This window comes from Hyla sarda, chromosome 2 (assembly GCF_029499605.1).
Source record: "Hyla sarda isolate aHylSar1 chromosome 2, aHylSar1.hap1, whole genome shotgun sequence".
NCBI classification, from domain to species: Eukaryota; Metazoa; Chordata; class Amphibia; order Anura; family Hylidae; genus Hyla; species Hyla sarda.
Window position 1 is genome coordinate 232,698,131 of NC_079190.1, and position 23,090 is coordinate 232,721,220.

The following is a 23,090-nucleotide window of genomic DNA, read 5'->3' on the forward strand; positions in this document are numbered from 1 at the left end:
TTCCTCCTAAAATTCCCCTAAGGTGTTAAAAAAAATAATAATAATCTTTTAAACCCTTCCTTATTAAAAATTCACATCACCCCCCTCCCCCTTTCCCATTTTCCATACAGAAAACATGTAAACATAATAAAAATGTATTTGGTATTGGCATGTGCATAATTGTCCCAACTATTAAAGTATAACATTATATATCCTGTACGGTCAATGGCATTAACATAAAAAAATAAAAAAAAACACAAAATTGCATTTTTTTATGACATCATATCCACAAAAAGTAAAAAGCGATCAAAAAGTCCCATCAATACCAAACAGCCCAGTATGCAGAAAAATAAAAATTTTTATAGGGGTCAGAAAATGGCAATGTAGATGGAAAAATAGGAGTTATGGCTATTATAGGGCGAGGAGGAAAAAACTAAAGTGCAAAAATAAAAAATAAAGACTTTTTTTTTTACAGACTATTTTGGTTAAAATTGTTTTGTGTATTTTGTGTAGCAGGAAGTGGATCATCATGAGGGACTAAGTAGATTTTGCTCCGTTTTCGTCCCTTGGACAAGTAGTTTTTTAGTAAAATTTCCACACCCCTGATTATCCTTCGTAATACATGAATCCACACTTTTTTTTATCTTTGGTTATTTTAAATAAATTAAAAAAACTTCTAATAAATGTCTTTCGAATATATTTAGTCCTCCAAATATATTTAGTTGCTCAGGATAATACAAATTGAATGTTCACTTGCTTAATCTCAATGGACAAATATGCAGGATGCCGAGCCATCTAAGCAGTTAACAGTGCCCACGAAATGAACTGATGCCATGTTCACATGGTGAGGATTAGAACAACGCAAACCCGCTGTGGATGTCTGTTTTGCATTGCTTTGGAGATCTGCGCCATTGTTAGCTCTGGTGAAGTTAACTGGTGCCGACCTGCGCATTTTGTGCTACAATAGTTGCTTTAATCATTTGCGTTGTGAAGATATTCATATCTGCTCTGCGCTCATCTTTTCCAGGGTCATATTAATGGTATACTGAAAAAAAAAATTCCATGCATTTCTGGTGGAATTCAGGGAGATTCTGTCTGGATTTAGGCACAGAATCTGAAATCCTGACAGAATCCTGAGCATGTGAAAGTGGGCACATGGACATATGTCACACAGGCTTTTAGATGTTTATTACATGTACTTAATGAAATAGTTAGCAAAATGAAATGGGAGGTAAAATGAAAAATATTTTGATAACTGTGAGATTAGCCTTTGGCGCCCACTGGGTGTTTCCCTTTCACACACTTTCCACTTCACCAGTTAGTCACTCCTGTATGTACACCGGCCCTTTCTATGCTATGTAGAAACTAGCGAAAGGAGGAGAAATGCTCTGGTAGTATTTGATACATTTCTTCTTTGTTTTTATTTCAGACACAGTATCAAGAAATGTTAGCCAAACAGCAAAATTTTATCTTGACAATACAATCGGCACAAGATTTCTTAGATAAACATGGGAGTACATTATCCCCTGATGAGAGAGAACGGTTACAAAACCAGCTGGCACGTTTAAAGGAAGAGTACGCTACCTCACTGTCTGAAGCTCAAGTACAATTGAAACATTCACAAAGCTTGCGTGATGATCTGCAAAACTTCATCCATGACTATGGAGAGTTTGAGAACTGGCTCCAGCAGACTGAAAAAGAACTGGACAACATGCAGAATGGGGCAGCAGACTTTACAGCATTGCATGACTTACTGCAGCAGCAAGGAGATTTCTCTGAAGACGTTATTTCACACAAAGGAGATCTGCGATACATTACCATTGCAGGCCAGAAAGTCATTGATGCAGAGAAATCAGCTGCTCAACAGTGCAATGAAGATTTGGAGGTGCAAGTTGCTGGAGCTTTAGTGAAAAATAAACTTGAAGATGCTTCAAAAAGATACAGTGCCTTGCATTCAAAGGTAATGTTTGTCATTATTAGCAGAACATTTTCTTTCTAATGTGTTTACTGTGTTCCCACTTTTTATCAAAGCTAGAAATATGGCTGTTCTCACTTACAGTTTTTGATTCATTACAGTGCTCCAAGCTGGGAACTCTTTTACATTCTTTATTGAACCAGTATCAGCAGTTTCAGGAAGGATCAGATGCAGCAGTAAGCTGGCTGCAGAATGCTGAGTTAGTTGCAGAAAAGTTACTTTCAGAACCCGTAGCATCAGATCCAGGTGCTCTGCAGGCTCAGTTGGAGAAAGCAAAGGTAAAAACTACTATCTTTAGCAATAGACACAAACGAATGTATTGCACATCTGATTCTCTTGTGAGTGTTCATCTCTAAACACTGTTTTTCAGAGTATGCAATGTGAAATCGCAGAGCATCAAGTACAAGTGGAGAAAGTTCATAAGGCTGTCCGTGGTCTGCAGGAAATCAAAGGAGATCCATTGCCAGACTGCGGGAAGATCCAGGCAACAGCTGGTGAGTGGAAATTCCAATATACAAAAAGAGAATTTGTTACAGAGATATAAACTTTTCTCAATGAGAAGCATGTGTCTTTAGAAACTAGAAGCTCCTGTCCCAGCTCGTCCACACCTATGCCCAGAATCCTAAGTTCTAGACATTCTTTCGAATTCTATCACAAGACTGCCTTAGCAAATGTGCTGATTTTGTATGCCCAGTGGAATTAGGCGCTCTCGAGGTGGCACTTCAGCTTCAATCTCTGTGACAGATTCTTCCTAAATTTCAATGACTTTGTCTTGTGTTTGTTGGTATATTCTGGTGTATGACTAAATGTATCATTATAGATTCTATTGAAAGCCGGTTCCAGAATCTCTCCAGCAAAATGTCTGCTCACTCAGATTTACTGCAGAAGTCAGTAGCTCAGTCTCAGAGTGTTCAGGAAGGCCTGGAACACCTCTTGCACTGGTTGGAAGGAATAGAGAACACACTAGAAAGGCAAAAACAGTCATCTATGTCCTCTTTATCAATCCAGGAGGCTCTCGCTCAGAACATGGTAAGACCAATTATATATAGTTGTCTGTGACCAATTGTAATGTGTTCTTTAAATTAGAAAAAAAAAAAAAAAAAAGCTGAGATTTCTGGTGGCTAAAGGGTGGCTAAACACATTACTTGATGGTATGCCTTATACTGAGGTATTGAGCTGCACTATACCCTTAGTGCCGAAAATCAAAGCATAAAAACAGTATTAGGATTCAGGTCTCAAGGTATAGGATGAACTGGGAATGTAAGACTGGAGATGTAGATGGTTGTACAAAATAAATGATGCTTTATTTAGATAAAATATGACTGCCTATTATCTGAGCAGGGCCCTACATACACTATATAATGTGGTAAAATCAAATATGGTAAAATATAGTTGCATAAAATTATAAGACCTGCACAGATAATGCCACCTAGTTTTGTGCCAATTTAAATGTCCAGTGTAATGCGCATATACAGTGGTCCCTCAACATACGATGGTAATTCGTTCCAAACGACCCATCGTTTGTCGAATCCATCGTATGTTGAGGGATCCGTGCAATGTAAAGTATAGGAAGCTGTACTTACCTGTCCCTGCCGCTCCGCACCAGGTCCTCACCGCTCCCGCTTCTGTTCCAGGGGCTCCTGATGCTGTCCCGCTGCTCCGGTGTCTTCTTCACGATCCTCCGGTGTCTTGCGCATCTTCTGCAGGGTCCGGGCCTCGCTTTCTGGTGACGTTATTATGCTGCTGCGCCGGTGCGGCGTGCGTAGTGACGTAATAACGACGCCGGAAAGCAAGGCCCGGACCCTGGAGAAGATGCGCAAGACACCGGAGGATCGCGAAGTGGACCCGGAGCAGCGGGAATAGGTAAGCGAACCTGCCAGAGATGCTTAAACTGCTATCCGACAGCAGCTTAAGCATTTTGCGCTGTCGGATAGCAGTTTATGCGATGGCCCCTCTGAGAGGCCATCGTATGTCGATTTTATCATATGTCGGGGCCATCGTAGGTCGGGGGGGTTACTGTATAGTTTTTCAAAGTCTTGCTAAATCCGTAAGTTGGAATACATAGTGTGAATCAAGTTGTGAGCGTTGCAGGTATGGCACGGGTATTCGCCCGGCCTAATAGAAGGATATGACCTGCGAGTTAGTTGAATACTGCGATGTGAAGATGATATCGCTGGGACTTGTCATCTTCATGGAAGGTTGCGGTGAGATGCCGACTCTCTTAGCTGTCGGATGCCATGGACGTGCGTCCAGCTCAGTAGGTGAGAAGATTCCAGCAGTAGGGGTGATGTGATATTTTGGGTGTGTATCACACCACAGTGGTCCCCAAACTGCAGTGCTTGCAAAAGTCAGAGTAAAACCAATGTGGTTTGTTATTGCGCTTGCAGACAATGAAATAGATGGTGGTATAATGGCAAACAGGTGGCAATAGAGATACAGGTGAGGGCAGATGAGTTTCGAGGGTCTCCCTTTATCAAATAAATTGTCTGGTGGGGGGCGTTGCCTGGTGCTTGGTATGAGCGGTTGCACGGAGTGAGTGCTCCCGCTTAGAGCCTGCTGAATCTCCATCCTGAATACCCATCCTGGCTTCCCAGACACTGATTACCAGATCTAAGGCTAAGGAAATGCCCCCTAAACAAGATCCTAGCCCAGGGCAGGAGAAATCGGTGGCAGAGAAGCTGAAAGAGTTCGCCCATTTGGGCAAACAAGATGGTGCCGGCCGCGTGTCTGCATCCCAGACCTCCTGCTCTGACTCTCTGCACCAGCCGTGCTGACAGACACCTAGGAGCCCGAGTCGGATACCCCCAAACTGACTCACCGGGAGGTTAATGAGATGCTACTTACCACGATTACCAGACTAGCAGCATGTCCCTCATGGGCAAGATGGAACAGGTGCAGGTGGATGTGAGGCTTCTGTGGTAGGACATGCATAATCTTAGGGACCAGAAGGCAGAACAGCGGATCTTCATGCTGGAGAAAACCGTGGGCCCAGTTCCAGATTCTATTGCTGCCCTACGTATTCAGTTGGAGCAGGCAAAGCAGAAGAATGTCGATCTTGAGAACAGGCTGCGCTGAAATAACATCAGAATCATTGGCATGTCTGAATGAGGGGCAAAACCCGGGCTCATTTGTGGAAAGCTAACTCAAAACCTGTTCCCTGTTGTGAACTTTTCGCCTGCATTTGCAATGGAGAGGGTGCACTGCATCCCAGCTAAGCCGCTCATCCCGGGCGCTCTGCCGCGACCGTTGTTGGCTAGACTCCTGAACTGCAACGACTGTGACCTTGTCTTGCGCTCTACCCGGAGGCTTCCAGAGATCCACTATGATACGGGTATTTATTTTCCCAGACTTTTTGTCTGACCTGCAACGCCGCAGAGCCATATTTGCTGCGGTCAAAGGCCGCCTTCGCAACAAAGGAATAGCATACTCCATGGCTTACCCTGCTAGGTGGACGGGGACAGAGCCATGTTTTTCTACATAACTCAAGAGGTTGGTGACTGGCTACAATGACAACGCCGTGCAGAGTAACTTTGTGTTTGCTGGCAGTTAAGTGTTAATCCGGTGGCTGCACGGTTTACTACCATACCTGCCTGCTGTGGCTCTTATCGCCTGCTGGCCCAGACTATGTGCTATGGCGCTGCTGCTCTGAGACAAACTCTCCCTCCTCTGGTTGCGTTACAAACTGTGCCATAGTTAAAGATCCCTGAGGTTATCTTGCTCTCCTGGATAAACTCTGACTACCTCTACTAATGTGCCCATATACATACTGCTTGCTTGGGATCCTTTCTTTGCTCTTCTACTCTTTCCCTTTTCTCCTTTTCTTGTGCTTTTACATTATCACTTCTTTGCTTTGCTTTGTTTGTCTGGATATCCTCCTTCTTCTTCCTTTAATTTTCCCTCTCCTTCTCTTCCCCCTTTCTTTCCTGCACCCATCTTCTAACCTCTCCGTTCTCTCTTTCCTCCTTTTCTTGTTCTCCTTCTCCTTTCTCTTTCACACCTTCTGCTGTCTTCCTCTTCATTCCTCTCCCCCTTCCCCTCTCCTTCCCTTTACCCTCTTTCTCCCTCTTCCCTCCTTTCCTCCCCCCTTTCCTTCCCATGTCCCCTCTTTCCTTTCCATGTCCCCTCTTTCCCCTTTCTCTCCTTCCCCACTTATTTCCCTCCCATCCTCCTTGGCTTTCCTTCTTCCATTATGTCTCTGAGAAGCACTTCTTACATGCCATTGCAGGCTCTCCCACTAGATGGACCCATAACCACAGGGAAACTTTCTCTGTATGCTGTATCTCACAGTATGTTCTCTGATTATTTGTTCTTCGCTTTGTTATATGGAAGGTACTCTGGTTTGTGGGTCCTACTCATTTTACACCGGAATTGTTATTTGATACTGATGCGATGTTACTTTGTCTATACTATGGTTCTTCACATTTACTCTCCATGCTAATGCTTCTGCTGTCTATATGTTACTCATATATGACTGTGTAGGAATATGGCGTCTTTAAAGGTACTTTCATGGAATGTCAGGGGGTTGGGGTCGCCCAAAAAGAGATTGTTAGTTATTGCGCAGATAAGTAAACTTAACCCTCAGATTATTGCTCTTCAGGAGACCCATATGACACCAGGTAGAATCCATTGGTACATACCACAGCATACATACCACACCTCTTTCTTCCCGGGGGTGTCGGTTTTTGTTCATAGGTCTGTCAGGTGGGAGCCCACCTTTTGTCCGGAAAGACCCGCATGGGAGATTTATTTTTATACATGCTTATGTGAATAATATCCCTTATGTCCTTCTTTTTGTGTATGTACCCTTGCCTGTTACCCTTGATATTGTACACAAGGCAATTGCCTTTGCTGTTTATCCCACCGCTTACACTCTGTGTATTGGCGATTTTAATCTAGTACCTAACCCTATACTAGATCGACATAACCCTAGGGGCCCCCCCTCAAGTCTCAGGGGCATCACTCAACTCCGCTCTCCTCACTTTTAGAGAGGGTGGGGTGGCTTGATGCATTTCGACTCCTTTGTCTTTGACCCCGTGTATACTTCTGCTTTACTATTGGTAGGAATGCCCTTTCATGCATTGATTTGGCCTTCTGTAATGCCCTCTGTTATCCACAGGTAGAATCTGTTGCTTATGAGCCCCGAGCCATATCTGATCACTCCCCCTTGCGTGTATCCCTCCTCATGTCTAGCTCCACAGGCCCTAGAAGGTGGAAAATCCACCCATTTTGGTAGGAACTCATTGGTGATAATTTGATTGTAGATATGGCACTCCCTCATAGAATGATGCACAAGTAGGGATCCCAATACTCATTATGAATTTATTTCAAACTTGGCTGTGAATTTTTATTTTTGACAGTCCATTATCACAAATAATTGATGTTTTTCGGTCCTTCCAGGACTGGTGCAGAGGAGAAGGTAAGTAAGAAGCGGCCAGGTGCCATGCTAGTGACCGAAGCCGCTTCAGTGGCTTTGGTCACTTGGCACATCACGCTCTGCAGCACAACACCTGGCCGCTACTGATTAGACAGGATGACTTCCACATGGGTATGTCCCTGGGGGGCTGGGAGGAGCATATTGGCCTTTACGCAGATGACATGTGCTATTTATGTCTCGCCCCACTGTGATGCTCCCCCTACTCTATACTGTTACTGGACAGATTTGGTATATTTTCTGGACTCTGCATTAATTGCTCCAAGTCTGCGTTCATACCCCTTCTAGATTCCTATGGGGCATCGGTGATGTGTGGTCTGCCATTGGTCTCCACGTTTAAATACCTGGGCATCTATATTAATAGGGATTCCTCCCGAGATGTAGCCATGTTATGCTGTTGCTGCCTTATATAAGGGATGAATTCCGCCTGTGGGGATCTTTTCCTTTTGGCTGTAGCAGGATGCATTAATCTAATTAAACTTCCCCTACACAAACTGGCCATTCAAGTGTGGAAGGCCGCCAAGCAGACTCACACGTTCACTGATGTCCTGTCTGACTTGCCTGGATGAAATAATCCCCATCTCTCCCATTTAACTAATTCCCCGGATTCTGAATTCTTGACAGGGTACGGTGTGACTATGTTAGAGCATCTCTTTGATAATGTGTTGTGCGCCTTTCTTTAACTTCAATCTATTTTTGGGGTTCCTAGGCAGGTGTTTCATAAGTTCCTCCAGCTGTGCCATGCGGTAAATGCCCAGTTTAGAGGTACTGGTCCATCCATTTCCTCTTACCCTTTGATTGGGTTGTTGAGGTCACAGGGTCCTAGGGGTCTGGTATCCATCCTGTATACTCACCTTATTCAAGCCAAGATTTCGCAATCTCCTCTCCCTGCTGAACGCCACTGGAGGTAGTTTCTCCAGCTGCCTATAACAAATTTATCAAATTGTAGATTATCCATTATTGCTTTATTACTCCGCTTCGTCTTTGTCAAATGGAGTGTGCGTCTTTGGATGCTTGTCACAGGTGCTCTGCTTCTAGGGCAGATTTCTGGCACCTCATGTGGGACTGCTGCTGTGTGGTGTCCTTCTGGGGAAGGAGGTCTTATGCTTACTAAATTCTCTCGTGACCCCATCTATTCCAGCAAACCCCCTGATATGGTTGTTTGATATACTGGATGAAGAAGTATGGCAACATCATGTCCGTATCTTTCTTAGGGAAACTTTGTTTTTAGCCAGAAAGGTGATTGCTTTACGTTGGATGGATCCCCTACCTCCCACGTGTTCCAAATTGAAGAAATTGGTGAACTCTACTATTCCATTCTCTGAGGTGGTGTAAAAACACATGAAATGTCCAGCCAAATTAGAGAAAGTGTGGGGTGCCTGGTGTTCTTCTGCGTCCACTCAATGCTCTCTAGCCTCCATTTGTGCTCTGACTGACCACCGGTTGCCTTAAGACAGTACCTAATGTGTATGTGCTTGTTATGTCCAACTTGCTATATTGTGGGTTTTCTTATTGGTTTGTCGGTTTATATATGGCTTTCATTAACCTTCATTTTAAGGGTATATTCTTGTCTAATGTCTGATGACGATAATGGACCTACGTTTGTTTTCTGTTTCTCTGGCGCCTTCAGGTACTTGTTAATAGTTATAAATCATCTAGCCCTTTTATAAATCACCTAGCCCTTACAACTGTTGATTGGTAAGGCACGTTGCACTTTGTACTTTGATACTTTTGTGTTGTGTATGCTTTTGCCTTTTCTTTCTGTATTGCAGATGTTTTTTTTACTTTTTTCAATAAAAAAAAGATTGTCTGGCAATTGTCATGTCTGTGGACAAGGTGGCTTTTAACATTGCAATCCTCAGTGCATTGGGAGAGCTGGGGCACCGGGCAGGAGATCGTGGAGGTCCCAGCTGTCAGGCCCCCATGATCTGACACTTATCCCCTGTCCTTTTGGATAGGGGATACATTTTTCTAAACTGGACTACACTTTTAAGCTTGCTTTGTCAGAACTCATATGCACTTTTCAGATGCTATATGATGTGGACCGGGATCAGCATGGGCACTCTGACCGGTCTGCAGCTACAGAGCCCCATATGCAGCAAACTGTGTGTTCTGACTCCTTTTTATAATAGACAGCATTAACCTTTCAAGCAATTTGTAGATGTTCTGTGGGTTTGGCCCAGTCAGGTTAGTCTTCAGTCTAAATGTGCATTTATGAACCTGCTGCATGTTCACGGTTTGTCCTACCTCAGACCACTGTTGGTGGTTATTTACTACTGCATTTCGAGCTCTGTATTTTGGGACTACCCTACATTTTTGAGGTGAACTCATCCAGTTGTCGGTCCAGCACAAATTTGGCCCTTGTCATAGTCGCTCAGAGTGTTACATTACTTTATTAAAGAAAATAAACACCAGAGGTGATACACCAGGCCGGGGAGCCATCCCCAACTGCAGAGACTTAACAAACAGTGATGACAAGTCAATAAGCAAGTACATAAACATGTAGGAAAGGTGAGGCAAAAAGTAGCATGTAACAAGCCACATAAAGAGAAAAAAAGAATCTCAACAAAATGCAGTATAAAGCCCTGCAGAGGGATGTAACTTCCCCCACCCGGGGAACGCCGAAAGGCAATATAACCAACAGACAAGGAAAAACACAGTCAGGACAAGAACAAGGGGGGTGAGACCAACTAGATCCTTACTCTTGCCAGTTTTTTTCTGGTTCTAACACATCAATTTCAAGTACTGTTACCTTGCTGTCTAATATATTCCACCCCCTGACAGGTGTCATTGTCACTAGATAATTAGTGTTATTCTCTTCACCTGTCAGTGGATCACGTTGGGTTTTAATTGCATTTTGAAGATAACAAAAAAATTTGAAAAACCTGACATGAATTGCTGCCATTATGCGGTTATTGGCAGGGTTTTAACAGGCAAAGCATATTTATTTTATTTTTTTATGTGCAACATGTGTAAACTCTGCTGCCACCAATAGCATTGGCACATTTTGGTAAAAAGAGAGTTTCTGGATGCTTTTTTTTTTTTTTTCTCTTTTTTCAAAATGCAATCAAGTGAACCTATCCTAAATGTTTTGGCATGTGAGGCTTCTGGATGGCAGCTTTTCTTTTTCCACAAGGTTTAGGTGGGAAGACCTGATAACGCTGGGTACTCAGCTAATTGGTATATAAAGGTTGATTAATGCATAGTGTTTTTTTTTGTTGTTTTTTTTTAACCAACACTTAACAATTATGTTAATACCAGGGAGTAGAATGCATTGAATAGAACATTCTGTTTTACAGAAATTAAGGCAAGATATTGGAAGTAGAAGAGGAAGCCTAGATGCCACTGGAGAAATGGTGGTAAAGTTCATGGAAAAGGCAGACAAAGCCGCAGCTGCTACCCTCCAAAACAAGCTATCTGAAGTCTCTGCACGGTTTGAAAAAGTGTGCCAGCAGCAGATCTTGCAAGAAACTGCTCTAAAAGAGGTGCTTCCAAAAGTGGAAAGATATGAGCAGATCTCAGAAGCACTACAAGATTTTAAAGAAACAAGGTTGCAGTTGCTAGCTTCAGGAAACAAGCCAGATAGAGACATTGCTCATTTTTCAGAGCAAATTCAGGTTTGTATTATAGTTTGTATTGCATATGTTCTAAAGCTCACAATTAGTGTTCTTTTTTGTGTAAGAGTAGCACTTTATTGTACAAAAACTGACCAAAATGTGTATTTTATTTTTGTTAGGAGTTGAACATAGAGATAAAGCAACAAGAACAACAGCTGGATACTTTAGAACATCTAGTTACAGATCTGAGCATCTGCCCGCTTCTTTTGGATACATCCGAGCACTTACAGAAGGTTCATACCCTGAAGAAGGATTTTCAGGATCTTCAGGAGGCAGCGAGAGAGAGGTACCTATTTGACATCTAGTCAAACATTAATGATTTTCTTCATATTCACTCTGTTTAAGCCACTCTTCTTTTACTTCAGACAAAAGGAAGCATTGTCTTGCCAGGAAGAGCTAGAAGAGTTCAAGAGGCTGGTTGGCAGTATGAGAAAGTGGCTGAAGGATAGTGAAGACAGTGTGCCATCATGTGAAGGTTCTCATGGATCACTTGAATTACAGATCTTACTGCAACAAGTCCAGGTAACCAGCTGAAATAATGTCATACCAAGTACTAAAATTCAGATCAGCACTGTGCATCTTATGGCTTCAATAAACTTCTCAGAGAAATGGGCTTAGATTTCATTGGTGTTTATACTTTCTGTCACACAATGCACTGCTGTCCAAGGAGATTTAGTAAGAGCAAAGATCGGTAGAAGGGATTCAACTTTTGCATTGTTATTCTAATGATAATTGGGGTCTCGGCTACTCCTGCCACATGTTAAGTGCCACCACTTGCTGATCAGAGGACTACAGCACGGATCCATTTAAGTGGGTCTTTGCTGCAATGCAATACAGACTGGACTAAGATCATTAGGACATTGTGTCTCATGAATACCTTAGAAAGTCTAGAAGCTGGGCTTAGTGGTTGGAACCCCAACTAATGAACAAGTATTAACATATTAAGTAAGATACATGCCATGTCTTACTAAGATGGGAAAGTTTGCATTTAAGTGTAAAATTCTGATGAAATGATGTATGGCTATTGAAAGGTAAAAACATAAAATTATAAGATTCAGACCCTGGCTGAATTTGCTGCAGAGACCCTTCAGGTAGACTACCTGTGTCCTATAACGTGTGTATAGTTTTGGGATTTATCGGCAGTAATATGGCTTTTCAAGTGGATGAATTAAAAGTTAGACAGTGAGTCTTTGTAATATGTTGATATTCGATTTCCAGCCACTATACATCATGAGCTGAGGCTGGTATTACATTTTTGTTTTTTCTCACAGGACCTCTTAAAAGAGTGGAAACTGAAGGGTCCCATAGTGGAAGTCATTACACATAAAGGATCTGAATTGGAGAACAGAATTATGGAGATAACCGCATCGGAAAGCCAACTGCAGAGAGGTAAGCAGGGAATTAGCCTTTTGGTTTCTTGCGTTTCTTGACCTTATATTTTCTTTTAATTCACTTATTGTCAATGTTTTCCATTAAACCTTAATCTCCTGCTTTCCTTCTGTCCACCTCCTTGTTCCGCCTTCTCTTCTTGTTCCTTTTATGGCATTTTTCCTTGCAGATTTTAGACCCTCATTCTTGGAGATGGCAGTTAGCACCATTTTTATATATTTATCTTTTTTTATCCTTTTAGTGTAGCTTATTTTGGTTGTATCTTACAGCATATGTCCATCTTTAACCCCTTCAGGACGGAGCCCATTTTGGCCTTAAGGACCGGAGCGTTTTTTGCACATCTGACCACTGTCACTTTAAACATTAATAACTCTGGAATGCTTTTAGTTATCATTCTGATTCCGAGATTGTTTTTTCGTGACATATTCTACTTTAACATAGTGGTAAATTTTTGTCGATACTTGCATCCTTTTTTGGTGAAAAATCCGTAAATTTGATGAAAAATTTGAAAATTTAGCATTTTTCTAACTTTGAAGCTCTCTGCTTGTAAGGAAAATGGATATTACGAATACATTTTTTTTTGGTTCACATATACAATATGTCTACTTTATATTTGCATCATAAAATTGATGAGTTTTTACTTTTGGAAGACACCAGAGGGCTTCAACGGTCAGCAGCAATTTTCCGATTTTTCACAAAATTTTCAAACTCAGTATTTTTCAGGGACCAGTTCAGGTTTGAAGTGGATTTGAAGGGTCTTCATATTAGAAATACCCCATAAATGACCCCATTATAAAAACTACACCCCCCAAAGTATTCAAAATGACATTCAGTCAGCGTTTTAACCCTTTAGGTGTTTCACACGAATAGCAGCAAAGTGAAGGAGAAAATTCACAATCTTCATTTTTTACCCTCACATGTTCTTGTAGACCCAATTTCTGAATTTTTACAAGGGGTAAAAGGACAAAATTTTTACTTGTATTTGTAGCCCAATTTCTCTCGAGTAAGCACATACCTCATATGTCTATGTAAAGTGTTCGGCGGGCGCAGTAGAGGGCTCAGAAGGGAAGGAGCGACAAGGGGATTTTGGAGAGTACGTTTTTCTGAAATGGTTTTTGGGGGGCATGTTACCTTTAGGAAGCCCTTATGGTGCCAGAACAGCAAAAAAAAACCACATGGCATACCATTTTGGAAACTAGACCCCTCGGGGAATGTAACATGGGATAAAGTGAACCTTAATACCCCACAGGTGTTTCACGACTTTTGCAAATGTAAAAAATAAATAAAAAATTTTACCTAAAATGCTTGTTTTCCCCAAAAAATTTTATTTTTAAAAAGGGTAATAGCAGAAAATACCCCTAAAAATTTGAAGCCCAATTTCTCCCGATTCAGAAAACACCCCATATGGGGGTGAAAAGTGCTCTGCTGGCGCACTACAGGTCTCAGAAGAGAAGGAGTCACATTTGGCTTTTTGAACGCAAATTTTGCTCTGGGGGCATGCCGCATTTAGGAAGCCCCTATGGTGCCAGGATAGCAAAAAAAAACCACATGGCATACCATTTTGGAAACTAGACCCCTCGGGGAACGTAACAAGGGGTTAAGTGAACCTTTATACCCCACAGGTGTTTCACGACTTTTGCATATGTAAAAAAATTTTTTTTTTTTACCTAAAATGCTTGTTTTCCCAAAAATTTTACATTTTTAAAAAGGGTAAAAGCAGAAAATACCCCCCAAAATTTGTAACACAATTTCTCCCGAGTACGGCGATACCCCATATGTGACCCTAAACTGTTGCCTTGAAATACGACAGGGCTCCAAAGTGAGAGCGCCATGCGCATTTGAGGCCTAAATTAGGGACTTGCATAGGGGTGGACATAGGGGTATTCTACGCCAGTGATTCCCAAACAGGGTGCCTCCAGCTGTTGCAAAACTCCCAGCATGCCTGGACAGTCAACGGCTGTCCGACAATACTGGGAGTTGTTTAGCAACAGCTGGAGGCTCCGTTCTGGAAACAGTGGTGTACCAGACGTTTTTCATTTTTATTGGGGAGGGGAGGGGGGCTGTGTAGGGGTATGTGTTTATGTAGTGTTTTTACTTTTTATTTTATTTTTTGTGTTAGTGTAGTGTAGTGTTTTTAGGGTACAGTCGCACGGGCGGGGGTTCACAGTAGTTTCTCGCTGGCAATTTGAGCTGCAGCAGAAAGTTTGCGGCAGCTCAAATTTGCAGCCTGATACTTACTGTAAGCCTCCGCCCATGTGAGTGTACCCTGTACGTTCACATTGGGGGGGGGGGGGGGACATCCAGCTGTTGCATAACTACAACTCCCAGCATGCCCGTTGGCTGTCGGTGACTGCTGAGAGTTGCAGTTTTGTAACAACTGTAGGCACACTGGTTATGTATCACTGAGTTTGTGACCTAACTCAGTGTTTCACAACCAGTGTGCCTCCAGCTGTTGCAAAACTACAACTCCCAGCATGTACGGTGCATGGTGTACGGTGACTGCTGAGAGTTGTAGTTTGCAACAGCTGGAGGCACACCGGTCGTGAAACACTGAGTTAGGTAAAAAAAAAACTCTGAGTTTCACAACCAGTGTGCCTTCAGCTGTTGCAAAACTACAACTCTCAGCAGTCACCGACAGCCAACGGGCATGCTGGGAGTTGTAGTTATGCAACCAGCAGATGCACCACTACAACTCCCAGCATGCACTTTAGCTGTTTGTGCAAGCTGGGAGTTGTAGTTATAAAACAGCTGAAGGTACACTTTTCCATAGAAAGAATGTGCCTCCAGCTGTTGCAAAACCATAAGTCCCAGCATGCCCATAAGGGAATGCTGGGAGTTGTGGTGGTCTGCCTCCTGCTGTTGCATAACTACAGCTCCCAGCATGCCCTTTTTGCATGCTGGGAGCTGTTGCTAAGCAACAGCAGGAGGCTGTCACTCACCTCCAACGATCCAGACGCTGCAGGTCAGTCCCGCCGCCGCAGCTGCTCCTGGGGCCCCGATCCCAACAGGGGCGCCGGGGATCGGGGTCCCCAGCACCGGGGGTCGTCTTCCCGCACCCGCTCACGTCCTCCAGAAGAGGGGCGGAGCGGGTGCGGGAGTGACACCCGCAGCAGGCGCCCTGATTGGTCGGCCGGTAATCCGGCCGACGAATCAGTGCGATCGTGAGGTGGCACCAGTGCCACCTCACCCCTGCAGGCTCTGGCTGTTCGGGGCCGTCAGAGACGGCCCCGAACAGCCAGTAATTCCGGGTCACCGGAGACCCGATTGACCCGGAATCGCCGCAGATCGCTGGACTGAATTGTCCAGCGATCTGCGGCGATCGCCGACATGGGGGGGGCATAATGACCCCCCTGGGCGATATGCCGGGATGCCTGCTGAACGATTTCAGCAGGCATCCGGCTCCGGTCCCCAACCGGCTAGCGGTGGGGGCCGGAATTCCCACGGGCGTATGGATACGCCCTCGGTCCTTAAGGACTCGGGATTCAGGGCGTATCCATACGCCCTATGTCCTGAAGAGGTTAAGCGCATTTTTATTTTCTTAACCCAGCAGTAACAGACTATAATCAAACTACCAGTCTGATCCTTCTTTTACCAAGCAGCTTTATTTCTTGCCCATTCTGTCTTGCTGCTTACCTGTGTGACCCTATTGCTATAACTGTACAAATACCACAACTACTGCTTTGTGGATCTGAAATCCCTGTTCCTATTACCTCCTTGAGATGCTTAATGTAATTCTTATATACTTGCATAGGGAAGGTGACTTCCAGTCAACAGAGCAGTAAATGTTGGATGCACGAAGTCACCAAAAAATTTAAAAATCTTAATCTTTCTAGTACTTATTAGCTTCTATTTGCTCCACAGGAAGTTCTTTTCTTTTTGAATTTCCTTTCTGTCTGACCACAGTGCTCTTTGCTAACATCTCAGTTCATTTTAGGAACGGTCCAGAGTTGGAGCAAATCCCCATAGCAAACCTCTCCTGCTCTAGACAGTTCCTAAAATGGACAGAGGTATCCGCAGAGAGCACTGTGGTCAGACTGAAATAAAATTCAAAAAGAAAATTACTTCCTGTGGAGCAAATAGAAGCTGATAAGTACCAGAAGGATTAAGATTTTTAAATAGAAGTAATTTACAAATCTGTTAAACTTTCTGGCACCAGTTGATTAAAGAAAAAAAAGTTTTCCAGGGGAGTACCCCTTTAACTGGCACAGTAATATGCTGCTTTTCTTATCTTGGACTAATCCTGAGCTACAACTTATTTTACTGAATAAGTTGCTATGCCAGTCTTTCACTACCAGGGTACCTCCAGCAAAAGGCTATCCGGGCATGCTTGTAGTTTTGCAACAGCTGGAGGCACCCTGTTTGGGAAACACTGTTATGCTCTGTTCACAGACATCATGGCTGCCATTTTAACAGAAATCATGACAGATGTGATAAATTCTCAATGTAAGTAAAAATGGTAAGGGAGTTTTTTGTAATGAGTCTTTACCACCACTGAAACTGTACACTGTTTTTAGTGGGGAATGCCCTTCAATACAGGTATTGCACCCACAAACAAGTACAGCTCTGTACTGTAAGGGTAAGTTCACATGTACTGTATTCTGTATTAGCTGCAGATTTTATATGGATGTTATGCTGCAGATATTTTGTTGACCTCACTGCATGAAATCTGCAGCAAATCACCTACTTGTGAACATACCCTAATACAGACTATAAGTGTGGATCGTACCAAGATAAGTAATGCAGTGCATTTGTGGAAATTTGTTTATGTGAACTGTTAAATACTGTTCTAATGTTGACATCAGGATGATGTATGATCAATAATACATCCATAATACAACATTGGGTCTAGGTTTCACTTCTGTTTAATTGTAGATATGACACACAAGTAATATTAAGGAGTAAGACTAGTACGATATCCAACCAATGTGGTCAGTGTAAAGCTGCCTTATAGTTATTTAACTCAGATATTTTTAGGCCTTTCCCTAGTGTTTCTTTGTTGCTATATAGTAATTTTACCCTTTGAACAAACATGAATTAAATGAATGGCGATTTCTATTTCTATCATGGATCCCTGCCTTTTCTTTAGTGGTGACACCATTATGTTAGGAATAGAACCTCATTATGTTGATGGAAATTATTGGTTAGTGGCACAGAAAGTCAGTGCTAACATGTACTGTAGCTATACATCACTTCATTGAGGAATGACTTTTTTGGAAAACAATTCTTAGTGTCCCTGTCTTACAAATGTTTGACATGTTGCAGGGACCCTACTGATGTCTAGATATAGCTGTAGACTTATAATAGAGCCGTGTCCTGCAACTGCACCGAGACTGCAGCCAGGAAGTTATGCATGCTACCGCACTCTTCACCAGGCTATATCTAGAGGTCCGTTTTGATCAGTCAGTAGCCGACCTATCAAAACTTTTGACATGTCAAATGTTTTCTATAATGACAGGGACTCTCTAACCCCTTAAAGGGCCTAATCTTCGGAGCTCCGCTCACAGCGTCCGGAAGTACATTGCTTCCGTGCTCGCAGGCCGCCCGGCCCCTCGCCCGCCCCCTCGTGACGTCACGCCTGTCCCCTCTACCAAAGTCTATGGGAAGGGGGAGTGACAGCGGTCGCGCCCCCTTCCCATAGACTTTCGTTGAGGGGGCGGGCGAGACGTCACGAGGGGGCGGGCGAGACGTCTCGAGGGGCCGGGCGTGACGTCACGCCCGGCGGCTGCGAACACGGAAGCCCGCACACAGCTTTCGGAGTAATGAACTTCCAGACGCTGTGAGCGGAACTCCGAAAGTCAGGGCAGCGCACAACCCCTTTAAGGACACAGCATATTTTAGCCTTCAGGACATAGCCAATTATATTTATGCATTTTCGTTTTTTCCTCCTCATAATTCTCTTATATTTCCATCTACAGACCCATATGCGGGCCTGTATTTTGTACAACCAATTGTCCTTTGTAATAACATCACTCATTTTGTCATAAAAGGTATGGCACAACCAAAACAACATTATTTGTGTGTAGAAATTGAATAAAACCCAGCAATTTAGCAATTTTTGGAAGGTTTCTTTTTCACGCTGTACACTTTATTCTGGGGGTCGATATGATTAAAATGATGCCCATCATTGCATACTTTTCTATTATTGTACTGCTTTAAAAATGTTTTACTTTTTAACAAAATTTGTATATTTAAAGTCACTCTATTTTGACGACCTATAACTTTCTTATACGGAGCTGTATGAGGGATAATTTTTTTGGGGCTATGATCTTTACTTTTTATCAGTACCACTTTTGCTTATATGTAACTTTTGATTCACTTAAAAAAAAAAATTGGAATGCGATGTGACAAAAAACAGCAATTTTTGACTTTTTTTAATTTAATTTTTTTAAGTTTACGCCACTCACCGTATGGGATCATTAACATTATATTTTAATAGTTCGGACATTTACGCACGCGGTGATACCAAAAATGTTTTTTTTTTTTTTTTTTTTTTTTTTTTTTAGGCTTTTTGGGATAAAATGGGAGAAAGGGGACATTTAAATATATATATATCTATCTATCTCAATGTGTGTGTATATATGTGTGTGTATATATGTGTGTGTGTGTGTGTGTATATACAATATATATACAATATACGTTCCTTACAATGTACTCGATGTATGGCAAAATATCGCTGTCGTCCTTGATAGATTATAGATTATGTTTAGTATTACAATTTGGCTACATTCACGTCAGTGGAACTGAGCTGCAATACCGAACCCAAACTGAGGACAGATGTGGTGCTGTTTTTTTTATATATACAATTTTTTTATATGTTCCAGCATCACATCCAAACGGCTAAAGATATTAACATGAAACTTGGCACATGTTAGTTATATGTCAACAACAAACATAGGATAGGTGATTTAACCCTTCCTCACCCCCATTTGCCAGGGCCGGGGTTTTTGTTTAAAGTCGCATACAAGTCTATGGAAAATATGTTACTGCATAACTTCCAAATGGCTGGAGATATTTCGATAATACTTGGTCACATGTTACTTATATGTCCACTTAAAATATAGGATAGTTAATTTAACCCTTAACTACCCCCATTTGTGAGGGTCGGGGTTTTTGTTTAAAGTCCAATGCAAATCAATGGGAAATGTATGTTCCCACATAACTTCCATACGGCTGGAGATATTTCAATAATACCTGGTACACATATTACGGGTCAGGATAGGGGGGTCAGGATATGAAGTCAAAAGCTTCCTCCTTTGTTGATTTTCCTCCCCAACAAGCATTAGAAAGGAAAAACCGGGCAACGCTGGGTACTCGGCTAGTTTTTAATAAAAAATAGGTAACGTGGGTGCAGCTAATGTTACCTATCTACAACCGAGGTGTCTGCTAATTGCCAATACCCAAAGGCAGAAAATAGGTAAATATACAGCAAAAAATATAGCAGTCCTCTAAGTGGTAGATATATAAATAAAAAATGTATTGATATCTTAAAATGATGAAAGTAATAATAAGAATACATAAGTAAAATATCGTTAAGAATAGACGGAAGGTCGCAGTGCACTTGCTAACTCCTCACTATTTAATGGATATATAATGGATAATGTATCAATTAGTGAACTTTCTGTAATAAGCCATAGCAGAATTAAAATGTAACAGACTAGTCAAGAGTTCTATCTAGAAAACTGTTTAAACCAAAACTCCATATATTACTGTAAACAGATTAACAGTCCAATAGTGCCCATCACTGTGTGATATTAATAATATTATTTGGGCTAGTGATCAGTAAAAGATCTGAACAATTGTATGATTTATGCAGCGGATTTCACTTTGAGTACTAAAAGTCCAATAGTGCCCATCTTCATGCCAAAGTTAGATATATACAAAACAGAGAAAAAAGATTTTTGGTGTATTCCACCACTCACTGCTGTAGTCTCATTAGAGAACTACAGGTCCGGTAATGCCCGTATGGGTGAAGCAGAGCTCTGTGTTGTTGTAGTGGGATCTGGTTGGTAAGTATTGTAGACCCTGAATATCTTCAGAGAGAGCGCTGTTGTCCTGAATCGATTATAGGTATCCAGAGTCTATGGCAACAGGCTCAGACGTTCCTTACAATGTACTCGATGTAGGGCAAAATATCGCTGTGGTCCTTGATAGATTATTGATTATGTTTAGTATTACAATTTGGCTACATTCACGTCAGTGGAACTGAGCTGCAATACCGAACCCAAACTGAGGACAGATGTGGTGCTGTTTTTTTTATATATACAGTGATCCCTCAACTTACAATGGCCTCGACATACAATAGTTTCAACATACAATGGTCTTTTCTGGACCATTGTAAGTTGAAACCAGACTCAACATGCAATGATACAGACAGTCCAGATCTGTGAAACGTGTCAATGGCCGGAAGAACCGACCAATCAGAATAGGCATTCACTGGTAAAACTGAAGCGTATGCACTGACTGATGTATAGTAGCTCCCCCTACAGTACAGGGGGTATTACATGTTCTGTACACTTTACCTGTACCAGGGTAGCTGCTCCTCTGGACACCATGTGGGGGTGACTCCATGTTACTTTTATAGGACCCTGCGTGTACTGTACAGGACCCTGAAGAAGCTCCTGTCCTCTACATAGGCCAGTGTTTCCCAAGCAGGGTGCCCCCAGCTGTTGTAAAACTACAACTCCCAGCATGTCCGGACAGCCTTCGGCTGTCCGGGCATGCTGGGAGTTGTAGTTTTGCAACAGCTGGGGGCTCCATGCTTGGGAAACACTGACACAGACAGTGATTACAGCTCCCAGCAGATCTTTATTACTTTTATATGTAAGGATTTGCTTTATCTGTATTAGTTATCTACTTATTTTTCTTTAATTCTCACTTTTTCCTAATTTTTTTCGATGACATTTTGGTGCCTTTAGAACCAATTACCAGGTTTCCATAGAGTTATGGACTCAACATACAATGGTTTCAACATACAATGGTCGTCCTGGGACCAATTAATATTGGAACTTGAGGGACCACTGTATATATATTTTTTTAAGAAATAGGCTGAGTTTTTCTAATTCTGGAAAATCCCTTCAACTTGACTGACTGCTATCACTCCTAAACATCCATAAATATGTTTATTTCAGTAGGGAGGCAAGCAGCTTGCAAACAGACTGTTGGGCATACAAAATGGCATGGATTCCAGTTATAACAGAAACCTGATAGCTGTGATCAATCTGTCATACAACAGATCTAAAAGTTGTACTATGCTTATTGTCAAGTGATGGAACCTCTGAAAGTAGCTCTGAGTGCAGGTGTATAAGAGACTTGGCTCTTGTGCTTTCCACTCTGCACAATAGTTATTTATGGCCATGCAAAAGGCAGTACTGGGACCTTGCACTTACAGTATCATAGCTTTTATGGCACCTTAACATAAACATCATGTTTACATTTTCTAATAATTATTTCAGTATCCAAACTCTAGTTAGGAATAGTAGTTGTCTAAATCCTGGCTTCAGGACGAAAAGCCCTTGTTTGAAGGGAACTGGTAATCATTTTCATGCAGCTTGAACTATAGGCAGTATACATTCGGGACCACCTCCCTTATTACAATTGTCTGTTATTCTGTCTGAAGTACTCAGAGAAATCACTGTTTAAAAACAGACTAGCAGGCTTTTTCTCAATTCACCAGATAGGTCTTTCCCTATTTATGTATAGGAAGAGATTTATCTGTTACGCTTAGTAGGGTGAGAGGAAGCTGCTGGGGACAACCACAGTGACTGAGTCCCATTCCTGGCTGGTTTTCACACCTGAAATGCCACAACATTTTAAAGTGAATCATAGATCATTGTAATAATCCCTGTTTCATGCAGTATAAACCTGACAACAGGTTCTATTTTAGTCAGTGGCTATGAGATAGAACCTCATTGATAATGTCACCATTGTTCATCTCCCTTATGTATAGAAGGTTGTCATTTAAGTGTTCGCTTGTTATGCTAATTGAATGTTAGACTAAGATGAAAGTTTACAGGATTAGGAGTACATTGAGAATAATGCTAGAATACTGTTTTTGTTTTTTTTACAGATTTTTTTTTTTTTATTGTATTAGTTATGATTTCCATGAATGAACAATGTATAGAGCTGTCTTGCAGTGTCCAGTGTTCTTGTTGTGTTTGTACCACATTTGTGATGTCCCTGCTTTGCCTTCTTGTCCTGTTCAGGTTCTGTTCTGATGGCATCAGTGAGCACAGTAGGGAATGTTAATGGATATCATACTTGCCAAGGTGAGCATGTCCATTTGCTTGTTTGTCTACTTGTGCTTTGATCATAGGAATACTTTTTCTGCTTTTGTTATGTGTTTTTTAACTGTATACACTATACTTTTTTTTTTTTTTTTTTTTTTTTTTTTTTTAGATTTGACTGGGATACAGTGTGATGTTTCTGAAATTAGTCAGATGTATGAAGAACTTGGAGTAGTACTGAAAAACCGTGAGGAGCAGTTGTCTACCATGGTGGAAAAGATGAAGAATGTTCAGCAAGAAACAAATCAGATGCTGCAGTGGTTGGAGTCTAAAGAAAGTATTATTACTGCTGTCAATGTTTCACCAAAGAAGAGTGAAATTGTTAAAGCACAAGCAGAACAGAACAAGGCAAGTTTAAACACTGAAAACTAAGGTTTGGGTTCTGATCGTATGGCCAGCAATACTATTTTGCACTT

At 41.9% G+C, this 23,090-nt stretch overlaps 1 protein-coding gene across 21 annotated transcripts in view; it reads left to right on the forward strand.

The window, feature by feature from the left end:
* The window catches only part of MACF1 (microtubule actin crosslinking factor 1), a 303,966-nt gene that overhangs the window by 183,674 nt on the left and 97,202 nt on the right, over positions 1-23,090 (forward strand). For 19 of the 21 annotated variants that reach the window (XM_056556581.1, XM_056556595.1, XM_056556594.1 and 16 more), the window contains 10 exons: positions 1,409-1,939; positions 2,056-2,232; positions 2,325-2,448; positions 2,775-2,983; positions 10,685-11,002; positions 11,122-11,288; positions 11,368-11,524; positions 12,274-12,391; positions 22,594-22,656; positions 22,787-23,022. In XM_056556581.1, the coding sequence (XP_056412556.1) occupies positions 1,409-1,939; positions 2,056-2,232; positions 2,325-2,448; positions 2,775-2,983; positions 10,685-11,002; positions 11,122-11,288; positions 11,368-11,524; positions 12,274-12,391; positions 22,594-22,656; positions 22,787-23,022 (2,100 nt within the window). The remainder of the gene's footprint in view (positions 1-1,408; positions 1,940-2,055; positions 2,233-2,324; positions 2,449-2,774; positions 2,984-10,684; positions 11,003-11,121; positions 11,289-11,367; positions 11,525-12,273; positions 12,392-22,593; positions 22,657-22,786; positions 23,023-23,090) is intronic. The other 2 variants (XM_056556593.1, XM_056556578.1) reach the window with 1 other exon arrangement.